This window comes from Lepidochelys kempii, chromosome 24 (genome assembly GCF_965140265.1).
Source record: "Lepidochelys kempii isolate rLepKem1 chromosome 24, rLepKem1.hap2, whole genome shotgun sequence".
NCBI classification, from domain to species: domain Eukaryota; kingdom Metazoa; phylum Chordata; order Testudines; family Cheloniidae; genus Lepidochelys; species Lepidochelys kempii.
This window is the reverse complement of record NC_133279.1, coordinates 2,897,238-2,921,531: the sequence shown is the minus strand read 5'-3', so window position 1 is coordinate 2,921,531 and position 24,294 is coordinate 2,897,238. Positions and strand designations below refer to the sequence as shown.

Sequence of the window (24,294 nt, the reverse complement as noted above, 5' to 3'; positions counted from 1 at the left end):
TAGTGCCTAGGGGCTAATCAAGATTGGGGATCCATTGTGCTAGGCGCCATATAAACAGAGTAGCAGACAATCCCAGCCCCCGAAAGCCTGACATTCTAAAGAGACAAGGGTAACAACTCCCAGCCCAATCTCCGGACATAGCTCTCTCGTCCTTCGGCCTATTATAAAAGGAGAGAAAAGCTTTGTTGTGAGGAAAGTAAATATCCGACAAGTTCCACTTCTCCCACGAGCAACAGACATGGCAACATCCAATGGACTACATTCCCCAGAGTTCCTTGGTCCTATAAGAAGCAGCAGTGGAGAAAGGCAGTGGGAGCAAAGGATTAGTTTGTAAGTAGTGATTTTTTTTTTAATTAAGCCAAGCTATTTATATATGTACAACCCTACCGCCTCCCAAATATTGCACTATTAAAAAGGGAGATCTGACATCTAATCATTTTTTCAACACACCTTCCCTTGTCCGCACTGTAATTTACATAGATTCACAGCAGCTGTCAGACAATTCTTCAGCTAATCCAGATAAAAGAGGTACAACCAAGGCTCCGAGAGAGCAAAGAAATCTGCCATCCATGTATGTCCCAGAGAGGCCTTCCCTTCATGCGCTCCACACCCACCCGCATTCTGGAAACACATCCATGGTAGTTGGATGCTGGTAGCATCCAGTACTGACCCTCTTCAGAGTTGCCCAAAAGGGAGGTCAAAGATTCAAGGCCCTTGGAAACTTTAAAGCAACATGATCTCTTTAGGACTTGGTCAACACAGTTTTTTGGGGGAGTTTCTTCTGCTTCTGGGCTCCGTTTCTTGGGCTCACCCTTGGAAATCATGGAGCGATCCACCTGTGTCCCTATCAAGGCAGAGACATTCCAGTGTCAGCCAACCAGTTTTAGTCAGAACAGTTGTAATCCAAGTGCTGGGGTTTCTGAACCCACGGGAAGCACTCAATAAGCCACGGCCCCAGCATCCCCAGGGCTACTGAAAAGCACGTGCGCTTTGGCATTGATGAAGTAGGTTGCGAGGAGAGAGAGGATCAGAATGGCGATGCCCACGACCAGTGTGATTATCTAGGTGGGGACAAGAAAGGAAACATGTAATGGTGTGGTTACAAATACAGAATGACGGACTCACTTTGTAAAGGCTCCTGGATGCCGAAGCATCTCAGCAGAGACTCAGTATTGTATTGTGGTGACTCCTAGGGGTCTCAAATCAAGGATCCAGACTCCACTGTTCTAGGTGCTAAAGAGTGGGTCTCTGCCCAAGGAGTTTAGAATCTAAAACCAGAGGAACAAAGGAATTGCCAGACTGGACCAGATCCCATGTTCCACCCAGCTTTTTGTACCCTGAGTCTGACAGTGGCCAGCATTATGCTTCAGAGAAAGAGAGAACAGACCTTGCATTAGGTAGACGTGGGATAAACTGCTCCCCACATTAGCTTTTCTTCTAATTCCTAATTGTTAGAGATTGGTTTAAGCTCCGAGCATGAGGTTTAATAGCTCTTCCAAAATGTGTATTTGATTCACTATTTTATCCTCAGACACGTCCAATCCCGCTTTGAACCTTGGCCTCAACTACATCCAGTGGCAGAGAGTTACACAGGCTAAGTGTTGTGTGGGGAAAAAAATTCCTTTTATTGATTCTGAATCTGGTGTATTTTCATTTCATTGAATGTCCCCTTATTCTTGTACCATCAGACAGGAAAAGCAGAAGCTCCCTGTCCACCTTATCTTTACTATTCGTTATTTATACACTTATCTCCTTTCTTATTTGATGCCTTTTTAAGAAAGCAGAGAAATTAACTGGTCAGTTTATTAGTTCTTTATTTCAGCAGATAAATACATATAACTGGGCATCAATCCTTTGCCCTTGCAGAGCTTATTATCCATTCCTAAGGTCCTATAATGGGCTGCTCTTCCTGTATAAACACCTACCAGTGGCAAAGCCAGAGTCACTGCGCCTGGTTCTCATTTAAACCAAGGCACCTTTATACTGTCACAGGGTCATAAAGGAACCTTCGTGTAACTGAGCACCCAGCTCGTTAGCTCCTATGTCGCTAGCTAGCTCCCTCGCTAGCTTTGCATTTCTTGTGCTGGATATTTAAGGGTTGAGACATGGCAGGCAGGGAGTTACACTTGCCTGGGGTGGAGTTAAGAGGCACAACACAGACTGACAGGTTTCAGAGTAACAGCCGTGTTAGTCTGTGTTCGCAAAAAGAAAAGGAGGACTTGTGGCACCTTAGAGACTAACCAATTTATTTGAGCATAAGCTTTCGTGAGCTACAGCTCACTTCATCGCATATGAAGTGAGCTGTAGCTCACGAAAGCTTATGCTCAAATAAATTGGTTAGTCTCTAAGGTGCCACAAGTCCTCCTTTTCTTTTTGCGAACACAGACTGAGTAACCACCCGCTGAGTAACAACCCAAGAAGCGCAGCAACTGCCCCGACATGCATGCCCAGCCCCTGGGTGACTTATTGCTGTAACACACATGACGATGAGAGTCAGGTCTGTACATTCACAGGGTTTAGAGACAGGGGTATGACATCACTAACAGCCTACCAGAGAGCTCCAAAGTAGGCCCACAGTTCAAAAGCCATCTCAAAATTAACCCTTATTTGGCTGGTAGCTAAACATCAATGTAGCCACTGGAAGGTTGCTGAAAGAATTTTGTTGACTGATTCTCTGCTTTTAATTGAAACATCGGATAATGTATTGATTTGTATTTGATCCCTGGATTTTCTTATAAAGGCACCTGAGCCATGGCTGGCTTTCGTACTGGGCAAAATCAAAATAAATTCCATTTCAGAAATACACCAAACACATTAGGATTGCAAAATCAAGCACTCGAAAGACAGGTTGAATTCTGGCTTTTCCTTCTTTTTGCACACACATGATACAGCCTTTATTTATATGATTACATTTAATTAAGGTGGAGTTAATGGTGACATTTAAATTGTAACTATCAGGATTCAAAGTTAACATCCCACTAGGATGTTTCAGCTCCCCCCTCCCCCGGCTATCTACAGATCCAAGAGACGGCACTTCATTCACACTTGCATCATGTCTGGAAGGCTTTCCTTCATCATAAGGGCTAGAATTTTTGTTTTTAAAAGGAAGAAGAGCTCATGCAGCACAATTCCACACAGGCAAAATCACTGAGCAATCAGAGCTCTGATTATACATGTTTTAGCAAGACAAATGGTTAATGTACAGAATATTCTTAAATTTATACAGGGCCCTGTCAGCTCAGAGCATCCCAAAGCATTTTACATGCATAATCCAACACACAATATACAGGATGCACCTTCATTTTAAGTTGGGAGGGAGCTCAGAGCAGTTTAAGAGCATGAAGCATCATTATGCAGCTGTTTAGGGGAGAACTGAAGACTAACATGGCCTCTAGTTAAACTACGTTGGGGAACTGAATGGAATTATCCTTGTTGGAATTTCACCAGAAGACTACAGTTAAAGCCTTCAGTCTTGCAAAGTGTCCCAAGTTCTTTAGTCACCAAAAATGGTCAGAACCCCTCTCACCATATTAGGCTGTTGGTTCAGAAATTACTTTGGGGAAAAGCATCCATTTCATCACTGCTGCCACTTTTTGCCACACCCTGGATTTCTGTAGAGGGTCTCCTAAGGGTTGACCAAGCCCAACCCTGCTTAGCTGTTGAGATCTGATAGGAGGATAGCACAAGGTGTCATAAAACCTGGTCACAGCATGTGTTTCAAAGCTTGCCAGGAGACATTAAAATCTATACTCAACATCATCTTCGAGTGTTTGGAGAGACACCAACTCACCTCTAGCTCCTTGCTGGCTACGAGAAATATGCGGGCGCGGATATCCTTCCAGCGGCTCTCTGTCCATGTGGAGTATTCTGTGGATCCCCACTGCTTCAGCTCGAAGGCAGGAGAGGCGGCCTTGGTTAGACGGACAGTTGACTGGACACAGAAGGGAACTCGCGACGTTGAGTTTGCGTCCCTGGAACCCTGCACCCACGTATAAACGTACATCTGCAAAGAGAACGCTGGGGAGTGAGACCCAACAGGGCACTAGCAAAAAACCATCAGGACCCGTTTTCCTGGAACCTCACTTGCTCTCTGGGATCATAACAGGCTTTACTGATTGTACTGACTGTATGAGGTTCGCTTCACCCACTGCTGAAAAGTGGCTCTCTCTGAGGTGGAGTGTGGGTTCTGTTTAACTACACACAACAGTGTACAACAGCTGAGGACTGGGAGTGACAGTCCTGTGTCCAGCTGAAACTGCAGGGGAATTTATGTTGGCAGAACGTAATTCACAAGCTAGAGTTTATCCAGGACCTCAGGGCTAACGCCCCATCTCTTGTCGAAGGCATCATGAGATCTTTGATGCCCGGGAGTAGCCAAGGTCTCAGTTTTATGAGTCTCTGTAGAAGTTAGAGAGACTGACTGGCCAAAGAACGAAAGACCCTGACACCAGGACTGGGTAGAGGCCCACTGGTGGTGGATGCTTGCACTGCCAATGCCTGTGTTGACATGAGACTCAATTCCATGGCATAATGGCATAATTCACAGGCAGTATATTGGACATTCAAAGCACCCTCAGACTTATGCATCTGTGACCCATGCTGCCATCCCAGCTGTACTCACTTTAAAGGAGCACTCCCTCTGAAGCTTCTCCTGCCTCGGGCACTAGGATGCAGCTGGGACGTCTCTATGAAGGAGGAGGACTTTCCTCATCTCTCCCATGTCTTGTTCAGGACAGAAGGAAATTTTTCCATCCAACTTTCTTCAGAGAGGCGAAAGTGAGACCAATTCATCGCAGGGACGTCAGTGGAGTTCACTAGCCCAGTGTTTCTGTTCCTATCCCCCACCCTCATTCTACTCAGATGGCAACTTACTTCCTTCTCGGGGTTGGGTGTTTTTTCAGGGTTCAGGCACTCCTCCTTGGTGAAATTGACAACCGTGCCCGTGAGATTGGCCAGAACATACTGCACTAGCTGGGTGGTGTTCACCAGTGTGGTAACTGCAATGTAGTGCTGGGGAAGTTCATCACCTGGGAGAGTCAGAGAAAACAGGATTGGCAGGGAGAAAGCCAGATGCCAAAGAGGTTACCACAGAACTTTAGAAAGTTCCCAGGTGACATATCAAGGTTTAAGCTGGCTCTGAATTCTTCCCCAGACCATGCTTACCCAAGAGTCCTTTCAGGTCCTGTTTAATGATGGACTGGAACCAGGAGTTGTTAGTTTTAATCAGAAACCCATAGAGCATTCTGGAGACCTGAAAGTGAGATGGAAATGGGTTCATCCACATTCAACTTTACAAGACAAATCAGGAAGTACACCAGCATAAGGCTTCAGCTGGAGTACTTTGTCCCATTCTGGGCACCACAATTGGAAAAGATGTGGACAAATTAGAGAAAGTCCAGAGGAAAATAACAAAAATGATAAAAGGGCTAGAAAACATCACCTATGAGGAAAGGCTGAAAACACTGGGTCTGTTTAGTTGGGAGAAGAGAAGACTGAGGGGGGACATAACAGTGTTCAAGTACATAAAAGGTTGTTATAAAAAGGAGAGCAACAAATTGTTCTCCTTAACCACTGAGGACAGGACAAGAAGCAATGAGCTTAAATTGCAGCAAGGTAGATTTAGCTTCGACTTTAGGAAAACTTCTTACTGTCAGGGTAGTTAAGCATTGGAACAAAATTACCTAGGGAGGTTGTGGAATCTCTGTCGCTGGGGTATTTTAAGAACAGGTTAGACAAACACTTGTCAGGGATGGTCTAAAGCAGTGCTTCTCGAGCTATCTGATGTGGGGGACCGGCAATTTTTTTTCCCCAATGTGTGCGCAGACCGGCAGCTGATGGCTCGCAGACCGGACCACCACTTTGAGTAGCACTGGTCTAGATAATACTTAGTCCTGCCTCAGCACAGGGGACTGGACAAGATGACCTGTCAAGGTCCCTTCCAGTCCTTCATTTCTACGATCTAGCGGCTAAAAGCACAGGGCTGGGAGCCAGGACTTCTGTGTTCCATTCTCAGTTGTGGGAATGTGATCTAATGGCAGAAGCACAAGGCTGGGGGCCAGGATACCCGGGTTCCATTTGCAGTTCTGGGAGGGCGGATGATCTAGTACCTAAAGTGAAGGGCTGGGAGTTGAGAGTTCTGGGTTTCATCCCCAGCTTTGCCACCAACTGCTTGCATGACCCATCTGTGCATCAGTTCCCCCCATTCCACCCCCAACTCTGCATAACAAGGATAAATATTGTTCTGTTTTGCTGGGGGCTTGTGTAAGACACTGGGATCTGATGGGAGGCACTAGAGAAGGGTAAAGTGCTAGTCATTCAGCTATGGTGGAGAAAGGGAGAGGGAGGCAGGCACATAGGGAGACAGACAGGCCAGCATGCCGTGTAAACACACATAAACAGAGACAGAAGGGAAATACGTGAGAGATCAGCATGGATGCCAGGGACTGGCTCCCATCTGCTCGTACCGTTCTTGGATCTGCCTGAATAGCAGAGGTGTTGCCGGTTCCCCCCGCAAGCTGGTAGAGAGCACGGGCGACTACTGTGGCTACTTCTGCCAGGGACTGCAAGGAAAGAGGGCTCTGTGTTAATCAAGACAGGCAGGCCCAGTAAAACAGGGAAGGAGAGCCAGCCAGTCCCCACACATCCATCAAAGCATTTATAGCACATTCATATCTAAGTGCCTAATGCCACCAGCCCAGTAGAAAGCACCCCAGCAATGGGCAGAGAACCCATCACCCAGATCCCAGCCACCTCCAAGTCTCCACCCCCCTGCAAGCAATGGGCAGAGATAGCGTTTTACAGAAACCTTAGCTGTGTCAGTGACATAGTCCAGGGTCTCCTCAGGGCTAAGCCCCTCAGGATATTTCATCAGGATGTTCTCTGCTGTGTCATACATGCTCTGGTAATATCTGAAAGAGGAAGGGAAACAGGATTGGGGAAGGGGGCGGAAAGAAATCACAGGACACGGAATTCAATTCGGTCCATGCCTGAAGCAGACATTGGGAGGGGTCCCCAGGGAGTGGAGTCGCAGCTTTGCCAGAGCGCTGGCCTCCCACGCACTCCTTAAACCATTTAATGAGGCTTTATAATTATCTTTGGGCCTTGCACCACTTCTCCCATCTGAGGATCTCAACGCAACTGACGAGCAGTGATTAAACCTCAGTTGGGTAGGCGTTACCGCACCCGTTACGTGGATGGAGAAACTGAGGCACAGAGCAGGGAAACTATACACGAGGCCACAAGTTAGCGGTGAAAGTGGGAACAGAACCCAGAAGTGCCGATTCCTAGTTCCTTTCTCCAACCGGACCTATTGACTTCCCTGCACTGAAAGGTCCGAGAGATTCCAAGTTAACTTTGTGACAGTCTAGCATCAAGACATCTGCAGCAGCAGTGCACAGCTGAATCGAGGACTGGGCGAAAAGCCCAGCACAATGGTCTGTGCTTCCAGGTTGGATGGGAACACTGAAAGCAATTTCCCAAGAGTGAAGAAGAATTGGAAGGACGAGATGCACTACCCTTCTCTCCAAAATTCTTCAGCGCTCCCAGAGCTGTGCTGCTCCGGAGTTTGGAAGGTGGCTGCTTCCCCTGGCTGTCTGCAGAGACGGCGTGACAGATCAGAGGAAGGGGTAGGCATGAGGGGAGAGGCGCAACCTGGAATGATGGGCTGGGTACGAGTCACAAGCAATTCCCTCCCCACTTCCATCCCTCCACTCTCCAATGCCCCTCGGGAGAGGATGCTCATGGAACATGCCACGAGGGGGTCAGGTGGGGTAAATGGAAGAGCCTCTTCCACTGCCTGGGGCCCCTGCCACCACAAATAGAAAGATATATTAAAAAAAAACAGCAGCTTCTGGAAGAGCAGATGAGGCTCAGACACGCTCAGCTGCCATTTGCTCACCTCTGGCTCCCAGCCAGCTGCGGGGAACGTTTTCTGTACAAAACTGGATTTTTTTCGCTTGTCAGGATAATTATGTTGCGCCTGTTCAATTACATGGCACATGGTTGCTCCCCCCACTCCCCTCTGTCCTCCATCCACCACACTGCTTGTATGGTAGGCAGCGTACCCCCAAGGTGGGATGTTCTGGGAGGCTGAGCTGCCCTCTGCTGGCTACCACTGGAAATGGAGTCTATGTAGCCTTCCGAGCTGGGCACCTCCCTGGAAACGGTTTTGCATCCGTGTTTGCTAAGCTTTGATAGTGCCCCCAACCCCACACAGTGTTGGAGACAGGAGGCTCCAGCCTCATGGGGGCAGATGCTGGCTGCGGTCAGAGTGGACACACCTGAGTTTCTTTACCATGGACTGCAGAGGGAGTCAGGTGTTTGGGTTTCTACTAGAAAATGCAATGCATCCCGGGAATCCTTACGCTACAAAGCGGCATGCCAGGCTGCAGCCACTGGACTGGAGCTAGGAATCCTGGCTCTGCCATTCTCGGTAAGTCACTTTGGCTACCATCATGAGACCTGGTGCTCCAAGTCAAACCACGTCATCTACAATTCTCTGGGTTTCTAGACCCTGGAGAATTTCTGCCCTAATCTGTGTCTCAAACTGCCCCTCCTCTAGTTCACCATGTCAAATTCAGCACGGTCTTGGGATCCGAAGTCTCAGCTGTTTGGGGCCACTTTGACATGAGTTGTGAGGAAGGGAGAGGAAGACACTGAGTCCAGCTCCTAGCAAACAGGTGTCCTCATCACAACGACCCCCTTCTTATCAGTTTCAGCACAGAGGCTAAAGAGCAAAGGAGCCTGAACTTCCCCCTTGTACCTGGTCCAGGTTTTGGCACATGGGTGGTGTGATGTGGGGGAAGCTTTCGTGACTAGCAGCCTTCAGTCTGCAGGGCTGTTAAGCAACACTAAGATTTTATTTTGCTATTAGAGTTTCAACACCAGACAGGAAGACAGTCACATCCCATGTGAAACCACCTGCTCTCCACACACCCCTCATAGACACAACGGAGATAGCATTGCTCCCCATACCTGTTCTGGAAGGAAGTGCGATGATCAGCCAGGACCACCCCAGGGATGCCCCTGGCCTTCAGAAAGCGCTGGAAGGAAGAAGGCGGGAGAGGCTGAGACTGCCTAACCTCCTGTAGAGTCACATTGGCACTCATGCTGCTGTTGATCAGAGCTTCCAGCAGGGTTTTAACCTGAAAAAGGTGAGAGAGGAGTTAGGAATGCTCTATGCTCAGTGTTTGGTCACAGCTAACGCAAATGGCCTGGAGCTGAACCGCTTTGGGCTGGGATCATGTCAGATCTCATCCTAAGCAGGGTCAGGGCAGGGTAGTACTTGGAGGGGAGACTGTCACGAACCCAAGTGCTGCAGAAGCAGCAGTAATTCAGCAGAGGATTCTTTTTGCTGAGTCAATGATGCTAGGGAGCGCAGCAGTACATGAGGTGCAGTCTAAGTAGAAAGATGGAGCAAGGTCCTGACCTCTCGTGATTGTTCAAGGTCTCACGGCACTTTCTGCTAGTCAAGGCAGTGGCCCTATGATTTTACCACATTGTGAAATTTCATTCTGTTTCCTTAAATTCCCTCATGGTATCAGCTGAATATAGAATTTTTCACTATGCCATGAGCTATGTTGTGCTGCTCATTTCATTCCATTCCAGAGATGGTTGCATATCAGGGGTCAGAGAAGTTAAAAAGGCCCAGTGGGCTCCTCTGGGATGAAAGCGGCTGTTAAATATCTAGGAAACTAAAGAGGCTATGGAGAGCGACTCAGAACTAAGAGACCTCCCGCCTCCCTCCCACCACCTCTGACGCTATCAACAGGTCATCGGGGGGGTCAGCAAAATCAATGGAAGGAGTCAGACATGCCTATGCCAATGCCATGCCCTCTTCAAAAAACAGTGGGGCGAGGATCTGGCCCTTTGCCCAGCAATGGGGCCCGGTGTCAGTGGAGAGATGCAACTGCAGAGAAGCCTCTCTGTTCTGATGAAGCTGTGCTCTGGGGATTTTTCCCCTGCAGTGTATAAGTGGCTTTTCCTTTCCATTGCGTGTCTAGGCATCTCCGTGCAGCTGGAAACACAGAGCAAGCACAGGGACTCAGATTGTCCTCTGTGCAGAAGGGAGAGTTTCATTACCTGTGTTTGAATAGATTCATTCCTCTGAGAGACAGGGTCTGTGTGCACCCAAAGAACAGAAGAGTTCCGTAAAGCCACCTGCAAGAGAACAAGCCGCTTGTCAACACACACTGCTGACCCATCTGGATTTTACAATGCTTGCCTTTTTTAGAGCTTGGTGCAGAGGGAAATCACCAAAAACTCCCCCGGAGAGACAAAACAGACTATGGGAGCTAGAGCGACCACCACATGGGTAATCACAAAGAGACCAAAGGGGAGGAACAAGGGCAAGGGCTGGCTGGGAAAAGCCCAACTGAACTGTCACCAAGAGACAGGCAGAAAACTTGTCTCGCACCTGACTCAGCTCCAGGAAGGAATGAATGTTGTCCAGCCGGACGGGAAACTTGTCATTTTCCATGTCATATACCATTCGCGAGCTGCCAATGTAATCAAAGGTCTCCTGTGATGGAACAAGTTCATGCATGAACCATAGGCATTTGGATGGTTAATGAGCTCAATCCTAACCAGCGTTGGAGAGGAGGACGTGGAGAAGAAGAGAGAATCTGGAATTAACTCCTCCCCTTGTGTGTTTCTGAAAATTCTGCCATTTGGTGAAGACTGGGGCATTCCAACCCCTCTTCCTCCAAATTAAAAGGCTCTTTGTTGTCTCCTTATGAGTCAGGGATACAGGCCCTGATGGCAGGAATGGGCCTATAACAACATCCAGAGTGGTTAATGAATTCCACCAAATCCAAGGAAATCTCCACCCCGCATCTCTGTTTCTATGTGAGGACTGAAGGACACTGATCCAGCAGCGGCAGAAAGCAGCATAAACTCTGCCTCTCTGTAACATGCGTGAACAGGCTCTATGGGCCAGACTGACAAGGGTATTTAGGCACCTCAAGATGCAGATAGGTGCCTTGAGCCCACAGAGAGCCATGGGAGCTGGGTGCCTAATCAGCTTAGCCACTTATGCAAATCCCACCAGTCTCCTTTCTGCACCTTTTGGTGCCTAAAAGCCTTTGAAAAGGCTTCTCTACCCATGGAGTTACTGCTGATGATCTAGCCTGGATTCACTCCACACGCAGGTGCTCTTATTCCAAAACCAGGGAGAACGCTATGTGTCGAGAAGCCCTAACTCTGGCCCCACGTGCCTCATGCTCCATTACAGTTAATGGGAGATGCATGGGCGCAAAGCCCCAACAGCCTCTGCACATCATTGTGGTATCTAAATGCCACCTCCCGTATGGATCCGACAGGCCTGCAATGGCTCGCGACAAACCAATGAGTTAGATGTCCTTATTTTCCACTGTTTTGCTCCTCTGAATCACAATGTTAACACTAGTTATTAACCCCAACTACTAGATCATACCATCTCCCGTGAGACTCTGAATACTAGAGCGTGGGCACAAATCAGGGTAGGGCATTCCAACTTCTTTCCACCCCTCTGGGATGGCGGGGGGGGGGGAGGGGGGCCTGCAACAGGAAATCAGGGGATCCTGCCATCTCATAAGGGGAGTGTGCAAGACAGAGATGAACACCCATTTTGAGAGGCAGAAGGTATCCTGGGGGTGTCTATAGGTAAGGGCATTCCTACCATCTCCCCAGGGAACGGCAGGCAGAAATCAGGCTGCCATTAGACAACCCTTTCCCAAAGCTCCTGTACAGTGGAACCTGACAACTCTCCCTACCTCCTCTACATGGTACACAGAGACTGTCCAATCCACCGCTCCAAGCACAACTCTTAGGGAAGGACTGACTATAGATTCCCAAGCTGGGGGTGTCACATGGTCACTCCACAGGACCGTGGGCGCTAGCTTCACAGAGCTACCCAAAGGAGGCCATCCATCGCTGCACATGCCTGGAGGGGAACATCAGCTGCTAACCATTACTCTCCTTCCTGCTCCCAAGAGTTAACCCTGGCTTAACACAGCTGCCAGAGCCACTGCTCCGTGCTCGCACTGCACTGCAGACAGCACATATATTTTTAATCTGGTCTCACCTGATTTCATTTGAAGATTTACACTGGCAAAGTTGTAACTTATCCTGATGGCAGGGTACAGGTCTAAAGAAGCCTGGAAGGTGCGGGTGAGAAATTAGAGATACAAGAGACCCGTTCATTCATTGGGTCCATCACCACGTCAGGATAGGCTACAAATGCCTCGGGGAGAGGTTGCATCGGCTTAAGGGAATATGAATATGAAGAACCAAGGCACCCAGGCTCTAGGTTTGCAAAGAAACTATTTTGCACCAGGATGAAGAGAGAGACTCTCTTTTGCTCCCTCAGCTGCAACAGTTTAGCGGGGACGCCCCTAGAAAGTGCAGGCCCCATTCGTTAGTAGCTTTTGTGCAGTTCCCTCAGAAGGAACTCCATATTCTCTGAACCTCTCCCCTTTGCGGGATAGGGCTTGGGTTGGAGGAGGGATCTCTTGGCTTGGCACAAGGCAGGTGCAGACGCATAGAGGTCTACCAGCATCTGTGGAGCTGCTACTGAAAGGGCAGAGTGGATGGGGAGCAGATTGCTTGCCCAAGACAAGTGAGGAGGAGATGAAGATCTTACCCCTTGGAAGAAGGTGAACATGATGTTCCTTGGTAGCGTCTGAACACCTGGCACTTTATGGAGGGCTTCAGCAGCCGCCAAGTGGGTCACGAAGGAGGCAACAGCACTCTCTGCCCCTGGGGCTACATTCCAGAAGAACGAGTGGCTGTCAATCTGTGAGCACAAGTGGGAGGAATGAGGAACACATGTACACAGACAGAAACTAATACAGGGTGACTGGTAGACGGAAGAACTCGATAAGACACAGCCAGAACCTTCACCCGCAAACTGAATCCACCCTTGAAGCACAAAAGCAACTTGCTCTGCCAGAGAATCTTAACATGCTCCCATAGCTCTACCAGTCCTGGAGCCTCATGTGCAGCTGTGCCAATGCATCTCACTCCTAGCCCGCAGCACATACTCGTATTCCAGGCCTGGATCTCTTGTAAGAGGCACATGCCCACTGTGATGTGCTATTAATGGTTCAACTGATGTTCACTATAGGCTAGACTGTGGCCATTAAACCTGATGACCCAGCGAGTTCTACTCTCTCATCTGCAGGGGTGGAAAAACAGGGTATTCACCAACTGCAGGGCGGTCCAGCGGATAAGGCAGCAGACTGGGAACAAGGAGACCTAGGTTCTATTCCCAGCTCTGTCACTGACTCACTGCAAAACCCTGGACCTATCACCTATATGACTCAGCCCCCCTCCCCACAACACCTGTCAAAATGGGCTAATCGTACTCATCCTATCTTAGTAAAGTGCTTTGAGATCAATGGAAGAAAACCATCATAAGAGTGCCAGGTATTCACTAATCTGGCCTCCCCCATCATTCAGTTATGAAGATCCATAGAACAATATCCATTCTTTAAAGAATAGAGAGTTGATTGGTTTTTTGGACATTACAGTATAACTTGATGATGATTAGATTCGAGTGTATAAATAAATGCCTTCATGGGGAGAAAATCCTGGGTACTAAAGGGCTCTTTAATCTAGCAGCAAAAGGCAGAACAAGAACCAACAGCTGGATGCTAAAGCCAGACAAATTACAATTAGAAATAAGGCTCAGATTTTTAACAGCAAGGGTGATTAACCACTGTAACAAACTACCAAGGGAAGTGGTGGGTTCTTCATCTTCAAATCCAGACTGGATGCCTTTTTGGAAGATATTCTTTAGCCAAGCAAGGTATTGGCCTCAAGCCAGGAGAAATGGGTGAAATTTAATGGCCTGTCTTATACAGGAGGCCAGAGTAGATGATCTGGTGGTTCCTTCTGGCCTTAGACTCTATGAATCAATGAGTAAGAAGGCCTGGAGTACACTAGACCCTTGCATCACAAAGCATTTTGGAAACAATTCAACCTTTGCAATATCTTTGTGAGGTAGGTACATTTATCATCATTTTACGAGAGGAAAACAGAGTGAGTAGCTTGCCCAGAATCATGCAGCAAGTCAGAGGCAGATCCAGAAATAAAACCCAGGAGTTCCAACGTTCTCAGCCCCTACATTAACCAGTAGACACCGCTGGCACCTGAATAATGGCTCCTACCTGCAGAATGATACCAACCACAGCTAGTCAGCAAGATTTAAGGTAGGAGATCTGGATTACAGGAAGGAAGACTTGATGCATATAAGATGGGCAGTCCATAAAGGCACAACTCCCCTAGAAAACCTTCCCTTGCACTGCAGCCCAGAAAAATTAGGCATCACCACCTACTCGAGTAGCAACGATGATGACTTCATCCATAAGGTCTATTTTGCTGGAGGTATTGATGGGTTTCAGCGTGCTCCACACATTATAATCAGACAGAGCGTCGCAGACTTCTTCTAGGAAGCAGAAACAATACGGTTTAAGAGCAGGAACTCTGACAGCAGAAAGAACAAGGAACTGAAGCTGTTCTTTGGCCAGTTTGGGAGGTTCATAGCTTACCAACTGATCCAACACTACCAGGCCCCTTTCTAGTGATCGGGGTGAAATCCTGACCCCACTGAAATCAATGACAAAATTCCCATGGATTTCGTTTTGACCCCAATGTCACCCTGTGTGTTCACTGCTCCTCTACCATTTTGTCTATTCACCCCACCATCCCCAAACAAGTCAATCCCAGTAATATACTTAGCAGGCATTAGGTCCCTTCTCATCCCTTATCTCCCTTTCTCATGGATGTCCTGTGCTGTAGACTATGGACTTCGGGACCCCAGGGTGTCTCATTGCTTTAACTGAAAACTATTTACATTACAGGGAGGAAACTGTAAAAATATGTAATGAAATGCCTTTTGGGTACCACTGCTATTATTAATTGTGCTATAGCGGTGTTATAATAAAAAATAGTTCACAAGAACATAAGAAATATTGCTTCCATATTAGCTCAGCAAAATGAACAATATATACCCTACATCAGTGGTTCTCAAAGCTGGTCCGCTGCTTTGAGGTCACAAAAGCATTTGATTAAGGAAATTAACTGCACATTGTTCTTGTGTTTTGCATATTTAAGTCTCAATAGCCTGGCAGGTTCTTGGGCTATGCACTGGGATGGAGGCTAGTGCCATCACTCCAAACCCATAGCTAAGAAGGAATTCGAGAGACCTTAATTCAACAGAACCACTTTCCTCAACCAAGGGCCAAACGGGCTATTTGCTAGGACCACATGTCCTCTAAATAAATACTCAGACTGCAGCAACAGTCCCCTTTAGCACAGAGGCATGGTCTGTGGTGACTACAGGTCCCAGCAGGCAGTAGTTTGGCTTGGATGCTGCCTTCCTTACAGAACGTGTTGTGACCACAGACCACTCCTCGGACGTTAAAGATCAGAGTGGTTCTGGGCTGTATTGTATAAAGCTATGGGTTGAGTTTCCTCTTTCTAATGCACACACCACGTCCCACTCGAATTCCCACCACCAGTCCCCACCCCATCCTGCTAGGAGTGCACTCACCTGGGTTGAGACTGAAGGCGGTCTGGAGGGAGCTCCGTCTCATGCAGGTAACCGTGTTGGTGACAGCATGCATGTGGGCGAAAAGCTGCATCGCGCACAAAGGGTACTCCGGGACAGAGCCATTCTGCGGGAGGTTATGGTCTTGGTAGCACTGAGACAGAAATATAAATAAATACCTCACTCTTATACGGCAGAGTGGTCTAGCGGATAGGACGCAGCACTGGGACTCAGGAGGCCTGGGTTTTAGTCCCCGTTCTGTAACTGACTAGCTGTGAGACCTTGGGCAAATCATTTCACTTCCCCTCCCTGTGCCTGCTTCCCCTCCCACCCTTTGTCTATCTTGTCTATTTAGATTGTAAGCTCCTTGGGGCAGGGACTGCCACTTACCGTATGTACAATGCCTAGCACAGGTAGGGCGCACTACCACAATATAAATAATAAAATCAGAGAAATAAGTCTTTCCACGTAATACTTTCCCCTTACACAGCATCTTTTACTTGAAGATCTCAAAGCACTTTACACAGTTGGGTAAGTATCAGACCCCTACTCTCCTTTTTACAGATGGGTACACAAGCACAGAATAGATTTTAAACCAAGATTCCCCTATCAAATGAAGACTCTTAACTGGTTCCAAATTTTAACCTTACATACAAATGGCCTGTTTCCCCGAACCCACCTGCAAAATTTTACTAATTTGGGAAGTTGGCAGCTCAGATGAGCATAAGTTAGTGTGGAAGAAACTATTTCCCTACCGAAGTGGCACAGCTAGACTCCCCTCTGCAGGTGTTAAGGCAGGGGTGGGCAAACTACGGCCCGGGGGCCACATCCGGCCCTTCAGACGTATTAATCCGGCCCTTAGGTCCCACCAAGGAGTGGGGTCCAGGGCTTGCCCCACTCCGCACGTGCCGTGGCTCCCGTGGCTCTGCGCGACTCCCGGAAGCAGTAGCATGTCCCCCCTCTGGCTCCTACGCAGCCCCTACCCCATACACTGCCCCTACAGCCCAGCCAATGGGCTGCAGGGGCGGCGCCTGTGGACAGAGCAGTGCACAGAGCTGCCTGGCCACACAGGAGCCAGAGCGGGGACATGCCGTTGCTTCCAGGAGCTGCTTGAGGTAATCACTGCCCAGAGTCTGCACCCCTAGCCCTGATCCCCCTCCTGCCCTCTGAGCCCCTTGGTCCCAGTCCAGAGCACCCTCCTGCACCCCCAATCCCTCATCCCCAGACCCACCTCAGAGCCCTCACCCCCTCCCGCACCCCAACCCCCAATTTGGAGAGCATTCAGGGCCCGCCATACAATTTTCATACCCAGATGTGGCCCTCGGGCCAAAAATTTTGCCCACCCCTGTGTTAAGATATAGTACCTGCTTAATAACTTGAGTCTCGTTGGCATCGTCAAGTAGAAAGATGGGGAAATTGAAATCCTCATAAGCAAGCCCATTCCCGAGAGGATTCCACATAGTCCAGTTGCAATGAGCATACTGAGGGCCGTAATCATTGGAATAGACACCTGCGGGCATGGAGAAACAGGCGGGTCAAATCATTGAGGGAACGGCGCAAAGCGTTGGAAAGGCAGGGACCGCTGAGCAAACTGCAGCAGGAACAGAGAGACCACCACCACAGGCTAAGAAACCAGCCGGAAAAAAAAAAGAGAGAGATGGATTCAGTTGCCACATGCGGGGAAAACAGAAGAGACAGAGCACTGCCATGTGAAGAGAACGATAGATAGGCACATGCAAAGCCATCACATGCCAAGAGGTTGGCAGAAGCACATAATGAGCATTTATCACATGCTGAGAGAGTGGGAGATGCACACAGAGAAATACTGTACTTTGAAAGAGAGACACTCACACCATTTTCCGCGCTCCATCATGTGCTGGAAGCGCCTCGAAGCGTTTATAAAGCGCCAGTCATCGTAACACCTACGTGCTGTGCGAACAGCATGAAGGTGATGGTATGAGAAATGCCAACAGACCAAACTCACCTTGTGTGTTTCTACAGCACCTTTCATTGCAAGGCATCGCAAAGTGCTGTACAATCTATACATAGTATAGCATCACTTCACCCACCACCAACCTGCAGCCACCTCTGAGGTGGAGCACAGCAGTGGGTTAGCAGCACACAGTGGTGTGTTAGGGCAGACAGTGAATACCCAAATGAGCCTGCAGGGGGAACATAGGGAGGTAGAATGGAATTAAGAGGGCTGGAATTTGGCCAGGACACTGGGATTAAAAGTGCAATACTATAAAGAGAGCCACAAGACCTTTTAATGACCACAGGTGGTCAGAATGAGTTTTATCCCTCATCTGAAAGAGGAACTTGCAGAGAGACCAGGTCAGTCTGCATGATGCAAGGAAGAAAACCCTTAGTGAATCACTAACATCACTTTCTAGAGCACCTCAGGTGTTCCTTTGAAGGTCTCCCATTTGCATACTGACCCCAACCCAACCCTTGTGAAATCTGACAAGATTCCAGCACAAACTGGTTACACCTGCAGAATGTTAATGAGCCTAAATTGTAAAGCAATAATTCACACACAATCCCAGAGCAAGCGTAAAGCTCCAGGTTGTCAGTCTTTTGCAAAACACTTCCTACTCTGATCACCCCCTCCTGAGCCAAACTAAGGGCTTAATGTTTCCTTACCAAACCCATCATTTGGGCATTTTAAGCCAGGGGAGAATCCTTGTGCAGGGATGGGTTTGGAGATGGCCACAGCCAACCCAGAAACTCGTGAAGATCCCTTCAGCTGCAGCATCAGCTCCCTGGAACAAAGAGAGAATATGGATGAAACAGCCCCCCAGATTCCCTGGCAATCTTACCACAGGGAAAGATTTAGGCCAGGGGTTCTCAAACTTTATTGCACTGAGACCCCCTTCTGATGAAAAAAAAAATTACTACATGACCCCAGGAGGGGGGACCGAAACCTGAGCCCCACCACCCCAAGGGCTTCAGCCCCAGGAGGGGGGCCTGTAACCTGAGCTTCGCTACCCAGGGCTGATGCCCTCAGGCTTCAGCTTTGGCCCTGGGCAGTGGGGCCTGGGTTTTGACTTCAACCCTGGACTCCAGCAAGTCTAATGACAGCCCTGGTGACCCCATTAAAAAGGGGTCACGACCCACTTTGGGGTCCCAACTCACAGTTTGAGAACCACTGGTTTAGGCCAAGCACCAGTAAAAGTATCACAAACCAAAAACCATTCCATAAGCTGTACCAAACCGCTGTGAGATAGTTATTTGCATTTTATAGATGGGGAAACAGACACAGTCATTAGCAGAGCCAGGAGAGAACCCAGGAATCGTGCTCCAACTACTAAGCTGTCTGTTGAGGCACTGACAGGTACAGGTACCAGTATACATGAAGAACACTCAATCTAGTTTTCCAATTTACTTTTCTAAAAGTAGGCACAAGGGTCTGGTTTTCAGTGGTGTTCTGCAGCCTACAAAGGGTGCTTCAGAGGTACAGCACTGCCAAAAAACCAGGCCTTTCAGAACCAATTCCCAAGCACCCATCTCAAGTGAATTCAGAATTCCAGATTTGGCTGCTCAAACACACACAGGAGCTTGTTCCGAGTGCCCAAATGGCAAATGTGGCCACTGAATTTAGGGCCCCTGTGTTTGCAATTTGGGCTCACGTTGCCTCGGCAGAGAAGAGGCGATTAACCGTAGCTCCTTACCTGGTGAAAAGCCCTCCCTCTAGCAGTACCATGTACGGGGGATGAGGTCCATCAGTAAGCACCCATTTCAGGTCCTGGTCCTTCTCCACCACATGGATTACTCCTGTGTCTCCATTCATGGAAGCTGCAGAGAGAAAGACAGAATGGTCCATGGTTCACCAAAATCCATTTCCCTCACAGCTGTACACTTTCTGTGCACTTCAGAGAAAGAAAGACCAACATATGGGATTAGAGGGAAGGAGCGACTGACTTGTACAGTTCAGCTAAGAGATGACCAACAACTAAAAAACACAGTTGTCTTTTAGATGAATCAGGCTGAAAGAGTTGTTTAAGAGATAATCATAATAATCATTTGCCTTTTTAAAGCAGATTTTATCTAAAGATTTTGAAGTACTTTAGGTATATCAATGAATTAAACATCACCTGCCTCTTGGGGGATGAAGGAGGATGTTGAGTATGAACCTCACTGTATACAGGGGAAATGAGGCACTGAGATGGAAGTACGAGGAGGAAACAGGAGATGCCAGCCACCAGCAAGTGGGGAAGGTCCAGAAGAGAAGGAAAGAAGGGAACATATCAGCTGAGAGTACATCTGGAGAAGCACAGGGAGAAGGGAAGCATGTGCAGTGAGACAGGAGGGGTCCAGCAGCAGAGAAGCCATATGCAGGGGGAGAGCGGAGCAGGACAGATCGGGGCAGGAATCAAATGAGAAGCAAAAGAAAACAGCGTGCTTAACATTTTCCAAAGCACTTATTGCATCAGAGACAGCTAAAAATACACAGAGGTGATCACATTTCCTGGTCAGCAATTGCAGTAGTTGTCACAGGAGTATTATGGGATTGGGAAGGGAGGTGCCCGTAAAACAATCTGTATTAAGAGGTGGCTCACATTGTTATATGAGAAAGTTGGAGCACCTGCTACACTAGAGTAGAAGGCCATGTGCAGTTGTTCTGGCCTTTAACTGCTGCTGACAGGGTCCATGTTGGAACGTGGTTCACTCTGAGGACACACAATGAGACCCAACTACAAATTAACAAAATGCTGACTCACAGGAAACCCTTTCTGCACAGTATCTATAGCAGCGAAGGAATTTTATTAGATCAGTGCTCCTTCTCTGTCATCCCAACAACCCGCAAACCTCAGTAGTACAACAAACCAACAAAATTAAAAACAAACTAAAACCACAGCCCATGGAGAGTTTTAAAACAATACTCTAGACAGAGGAAAGCACGTGAAAGGGAGGATGCTTAATTGATTACACGCACCCTGGAACCAAAGACACGTGACTGGCCAGCCGCATGTTAGGCATGTCGCCTTACCGAAGTAACTAAACATGCTGTGGTTTATTAGTAACTGTATAAAAGTCAAGAAAACTGACACAAAAACGACATTACAGAAAACAATATAAAGAAATTTCACAATGAGAGGCCTACATTATAGAGGGACAGGTCAGTGCACATGGCTCCTTGGTTTTGGGAGGATATTAAGGAAACTTTTGAGCCCTGGTGAAATCTAACTATTTAAATAACAGGAAATCTCCTACTATCCTCTCATGGATATTAAGCTAATTACATATGAATGCGATAGGACTTGGCACCAAGAAAGATCAAAGCAATTTTGGGCAGTGTTGCCAACTCTCACCATTTTATTGCAAGCCTTAATTTCATGATTTTAAAGCAACCTCAGGATTTCTGAAGTGCGTGGGGTTGGGAATACCAGGGAGCAGTGAAGTGATAGCGCATCTCATATGGCTCTGGTGCAGGGGTGGGCAAACTTTTTGGCCCAAGGGCCATATCGCGGCTGCAAAACTGGATGGAGGGCCAGGTAGGGAAGTCTGTGTCTCCCCAAACAGCCTGGCCCCAGCCCCAATCCGCCCCTTCCCCCTCAGAACCTCCAAGCCCCCCTGCTCCTTGTCCCCTGACCACCCTCTCCCGGGGTATCCTCGCCCCTAAATGCCCCCTGGGACCCCACTCTCTATCCAACACCCCCTAGTCCCTGTCCCCTATCCAAACACCCTGACAGCCCCCCACCCCCGGGACTCCCACACCTATCCAACGCCCCCATTCCCCGTCCCCTGATCGCCCCCCCATAACCTCCACCCCATCCAACCGCCCCCCCCGAGAGCCTCTTATCCAATCCCCCCACTCCCTGCCCTCTTATCATGACGCTCAGAGCGGCAGGAGCTTGCAGCCCCGCAGCCATGCTGCCAGGCAGAAGTGGCGGGCCAGAGCACTAGCAGCGTGGCGAGGTGAGGCTTCGGGGTGGGGGGGACAGCAGGGGAGGGGCCGCAGACTAGCCTCCCTGGCCGTGAGCTCAAGGGCTGGGCAGGATGGTCCCACGGGCCAGATGTGGCTCGCGCGCCATAGTTTGCCCACCTCTGCTCTAGTGCGATCACACCTGGAATATACAGCTTTCATTTTTTGGCACTACATTATCAGAAAGACATTGACAAACTAAAAGTAGTTCAGGAAGAAGCCACAAAAATGATGCATGTTCTCTCAGTTAGTGAAAGAGAGGGGATTGTCTCTTCAACTTAAAGTAAAATAAGCGTTCACAACACTTACACTGACAGCCTATTTGATGAGTGGCATTCAAAAGACGAACACACGGGGCAGTCTTGTTTAAGGGGATATAGATTTTCCTCTCTATAGAATTGCCCCAACAGAAACCTGAAGAAAAAGAAACAAAATTCAGGATAAATAAGAGGTCACATTGGGTTCTGTAACAGGAACAAATTCAATTTCATCTAGGTCTCGTTGCCTTCTGGGTGAAAATTAAAGGCACCTGACTAAAGTAATTCCTAGACTCTCTGCTAAATACCAACTGAATAATTCACTTCCCTGTAAATTCCCTTGCAGTTTTAACTGAAGTATTCTTCATTTCCTATCACCCACCGAGGCATACTGTTGATACGCGCTGTTTAAAAAGCTATCACATACCTAACGTGAAGATGCTGCTTTTCAGCTGTGGGTGGAGCTCTGTAAAGTTTGGATGAAAGATGCTATATGCAACATGAACCAATTTAGAAACGCAGCAGAATAAAGAAGTCAATTCTCAGTTCTGTGGTCCGACAATCATCTCTGACCCAACAGTTAAAATGAGGGTAGATTGATCTTCGTGGTCCATACACAGGATCAGGAACGTGTGGGTTCTAATCCCAGCTCTGACACACACTCAATAAGAGACCTCATGCAAGGCCACATCACTTCTGTGTGCCTCGGTCTCCCTGTCTGAAAAACATGTGTAATAGTAACTTTTCTGACAGGGGGGCTGTGAGGAACAATGTTTGCATAATATTTTCGAAGATACTAAGCGCTAAGTATGGACTGTGATTTTTATTATAGCAACAACAATCCTTAGCGTTTACATAGCACTTTCCAAAGGTCAGTATCATTATCCCCATTTTCCTGATGGGGAAACTGAGGTGAGAGGGGCAAAGTGACCTGCTCCAGGCCACCTGCAGGCAAGGGCAGACCCGGGAATAGAATCCCAGTCCAGTAGTCTATCCAGTAAGCATCTCAACACATCTCTGTGGCTTTGCTATTTACTCAATCTTTTATCTGGGTATTCCTAATTCTGAGTAAGTGACAGAACTGATGATCAGCATCACTTTTAGCGGATACATAAATGGTGTATTGTCTTTGCAAATTGCACAAATATTAGAGATTTGGTAATAATGCCACACATAAGCATAGGATACCCTATTTCATTATTTTCTATATACTGCCATATTTCAGAGTGAAATTTAATACGAAACACGCTATTAAAAAAAAACCCCAACATCTCCCCAATTAAATGATATGCAAATTAGGATTATTTCCACAACACTGGAATCTAGCATCTCAAAATAAAATTGATTGACTTTAACGTGCACACTAAGCGAATGCAGCACGTGGAAGGAAGGATGATATGGGATAGAAGCTCCCACAGTCGCTGTTCGTTTTACCCAAACAAAAAGCCAGCCACAAAACACTAGTGCGGGTTCAGCATCGTCGTAGCAGCAAACCGGCAGACAGCTCAGTAATGCCCGTCACCGCACACAGGGTGCCCACCCCGCACCTTTTAGCACCAGGCCTGGGGGAGCTCTCGGCCAGTGGGAAGAAATGCCAGCGCAACTAAGCTGTGCAGCAACACATTCCCAGCCTGCCAGGACAGGAGCATCACCAGCCTGCTGCTGACTTTACCTTCCCCCATCAAGAGAGAAACTTGTTTAGCCGCAGTCCTTCTACAGACGCTATCTGCACCCCCCCCCCCGGCCCCCCAACAGGCCAGCCCTGGGCAGACCCGACTCCGGGCTTGAGCGTCCCACGCCTCGACAGAGACGCCACCATCCCCTGCAAGGGCTGTATCAACCCTCCGCTCCTCTGCCCGCCTGCCGCCGCCCCCCACCTAGCCCATGGGGGAGGGGCCCCGCCGCCCCCCACCTAGCCCATGGGGGAGGGGCCCCGCCCCCCAGGGGGAGGGGCCCCGCCCCCCAGAGCTCCCGGGGAGGGACCCCACCGCCCCGCCTGCCACCCCCCAGGGTGCCCCACCATCCAGCCGCCCCCCCGAGAAGGGGTCCCGCCCCCCCAGCTTCCAGGGAGGGACCCCGCTGTCCAGCCGCCCCCCCAGGAGAAGGGGGTCCAGCCGCCCCCCCAGCTCCCGGGGGAGGGGCCCCACCACCCCGCCTACCATCCCAGGGGGAGGGGGCCCGCCGTCCAGCCACCCCCCCCAGGAGAAGGGGCCCCAGCGCCGCCCCCCCACAGTCCCCCAGGGGGAGGGGCCCCAGCGCCGCCCCCCCACAGTCCCCCAGGAGAAGGGGCCCCAGCGCCGCCCCCCCACAGTCCCCCAGGGGGAGGGGCCCCAGCGCCGCCCCCCCACAGCCCCCCAGGGGGAGGGGCCCCGCCGCCCCCCCACAGCCCCCCAGGGGGAGCGAGTCTCACCGCAGCCCAGCACGCAGAAGAGGAGCCCACGGAACAGGGTCTCCGCCCCCCGGCCCCCTCGCTCCGCGGCTCCCATTCTCCAGCCGGCCCCGGCCGCCATCTTCCCCGCGGCTTCCGCTTCCCGCTCGGGGTGGGCCGGGCCGGGCCGGGCCGGGGCCCTCTGCGCGTGCGC

The 24,294-nt window shown here is 49.2% G+C and overlaps 1 protein-coding gene across 3 annotated transcripts; it reads right to left on the bottom strand.

Moving 5' to 3' along the window:
* Positions 1-323: 323 nt before the first annotated feature.
* On the bottom strand, positions 324-24,287 carry NCSTN (nicastrin). 3 transcript variants are annotated; one of them, XM_073322494.1, is made up of 18 exons: positions 24,123-24,287; positions 22,140-22,178; positions 21,765-21,869; positions 19,201-19,324; positions 18,173-18,291; positions 16,894-17,039; positions 15,533-15,683; positions 14,316-14,425; positions 12,620-12,772; positions 10,415-10,519; positions 10,081-10,158; positions 8,974-9,143; positions 6,806-6,908; positions 6,465-6,560; positions 5,164-5,251; positions 4,873-5,027; positions 3,791-4,003; positions 324-1,061 (listed from the first exon to the last, which is right to left on the bottom strand). In XM_073322494.1, the coding sequence occupies exons 1-18, from the start codon at positions 24,220-24,222 to the stop codon at positions 939-941; spliced, it is 2,178 nt and encodes a 725-aa protein (XP_073178595.1). In that variant the 5' UTR covers positions 24,223-24,287; the 3' UTR covers positions 324-938. The 3 variants fall into 3 exon arrangements, with proteins under 3 accessions (XP_073178595.1, XP_073178594.1, XP_073178593.1); XM_073322493.1 differs by lacking the exon at positions 22,140-22,178 and having other exon boundaries at positions 14,316-14,422; XM_073322492.1 differs by lacking the exon at positions 22,140-22,178 and having other exon boundaries at positions 24,123-24,286.
* Between the last annotated feature and the right edge of the window lie 7 nt (positions 24,288-24,294).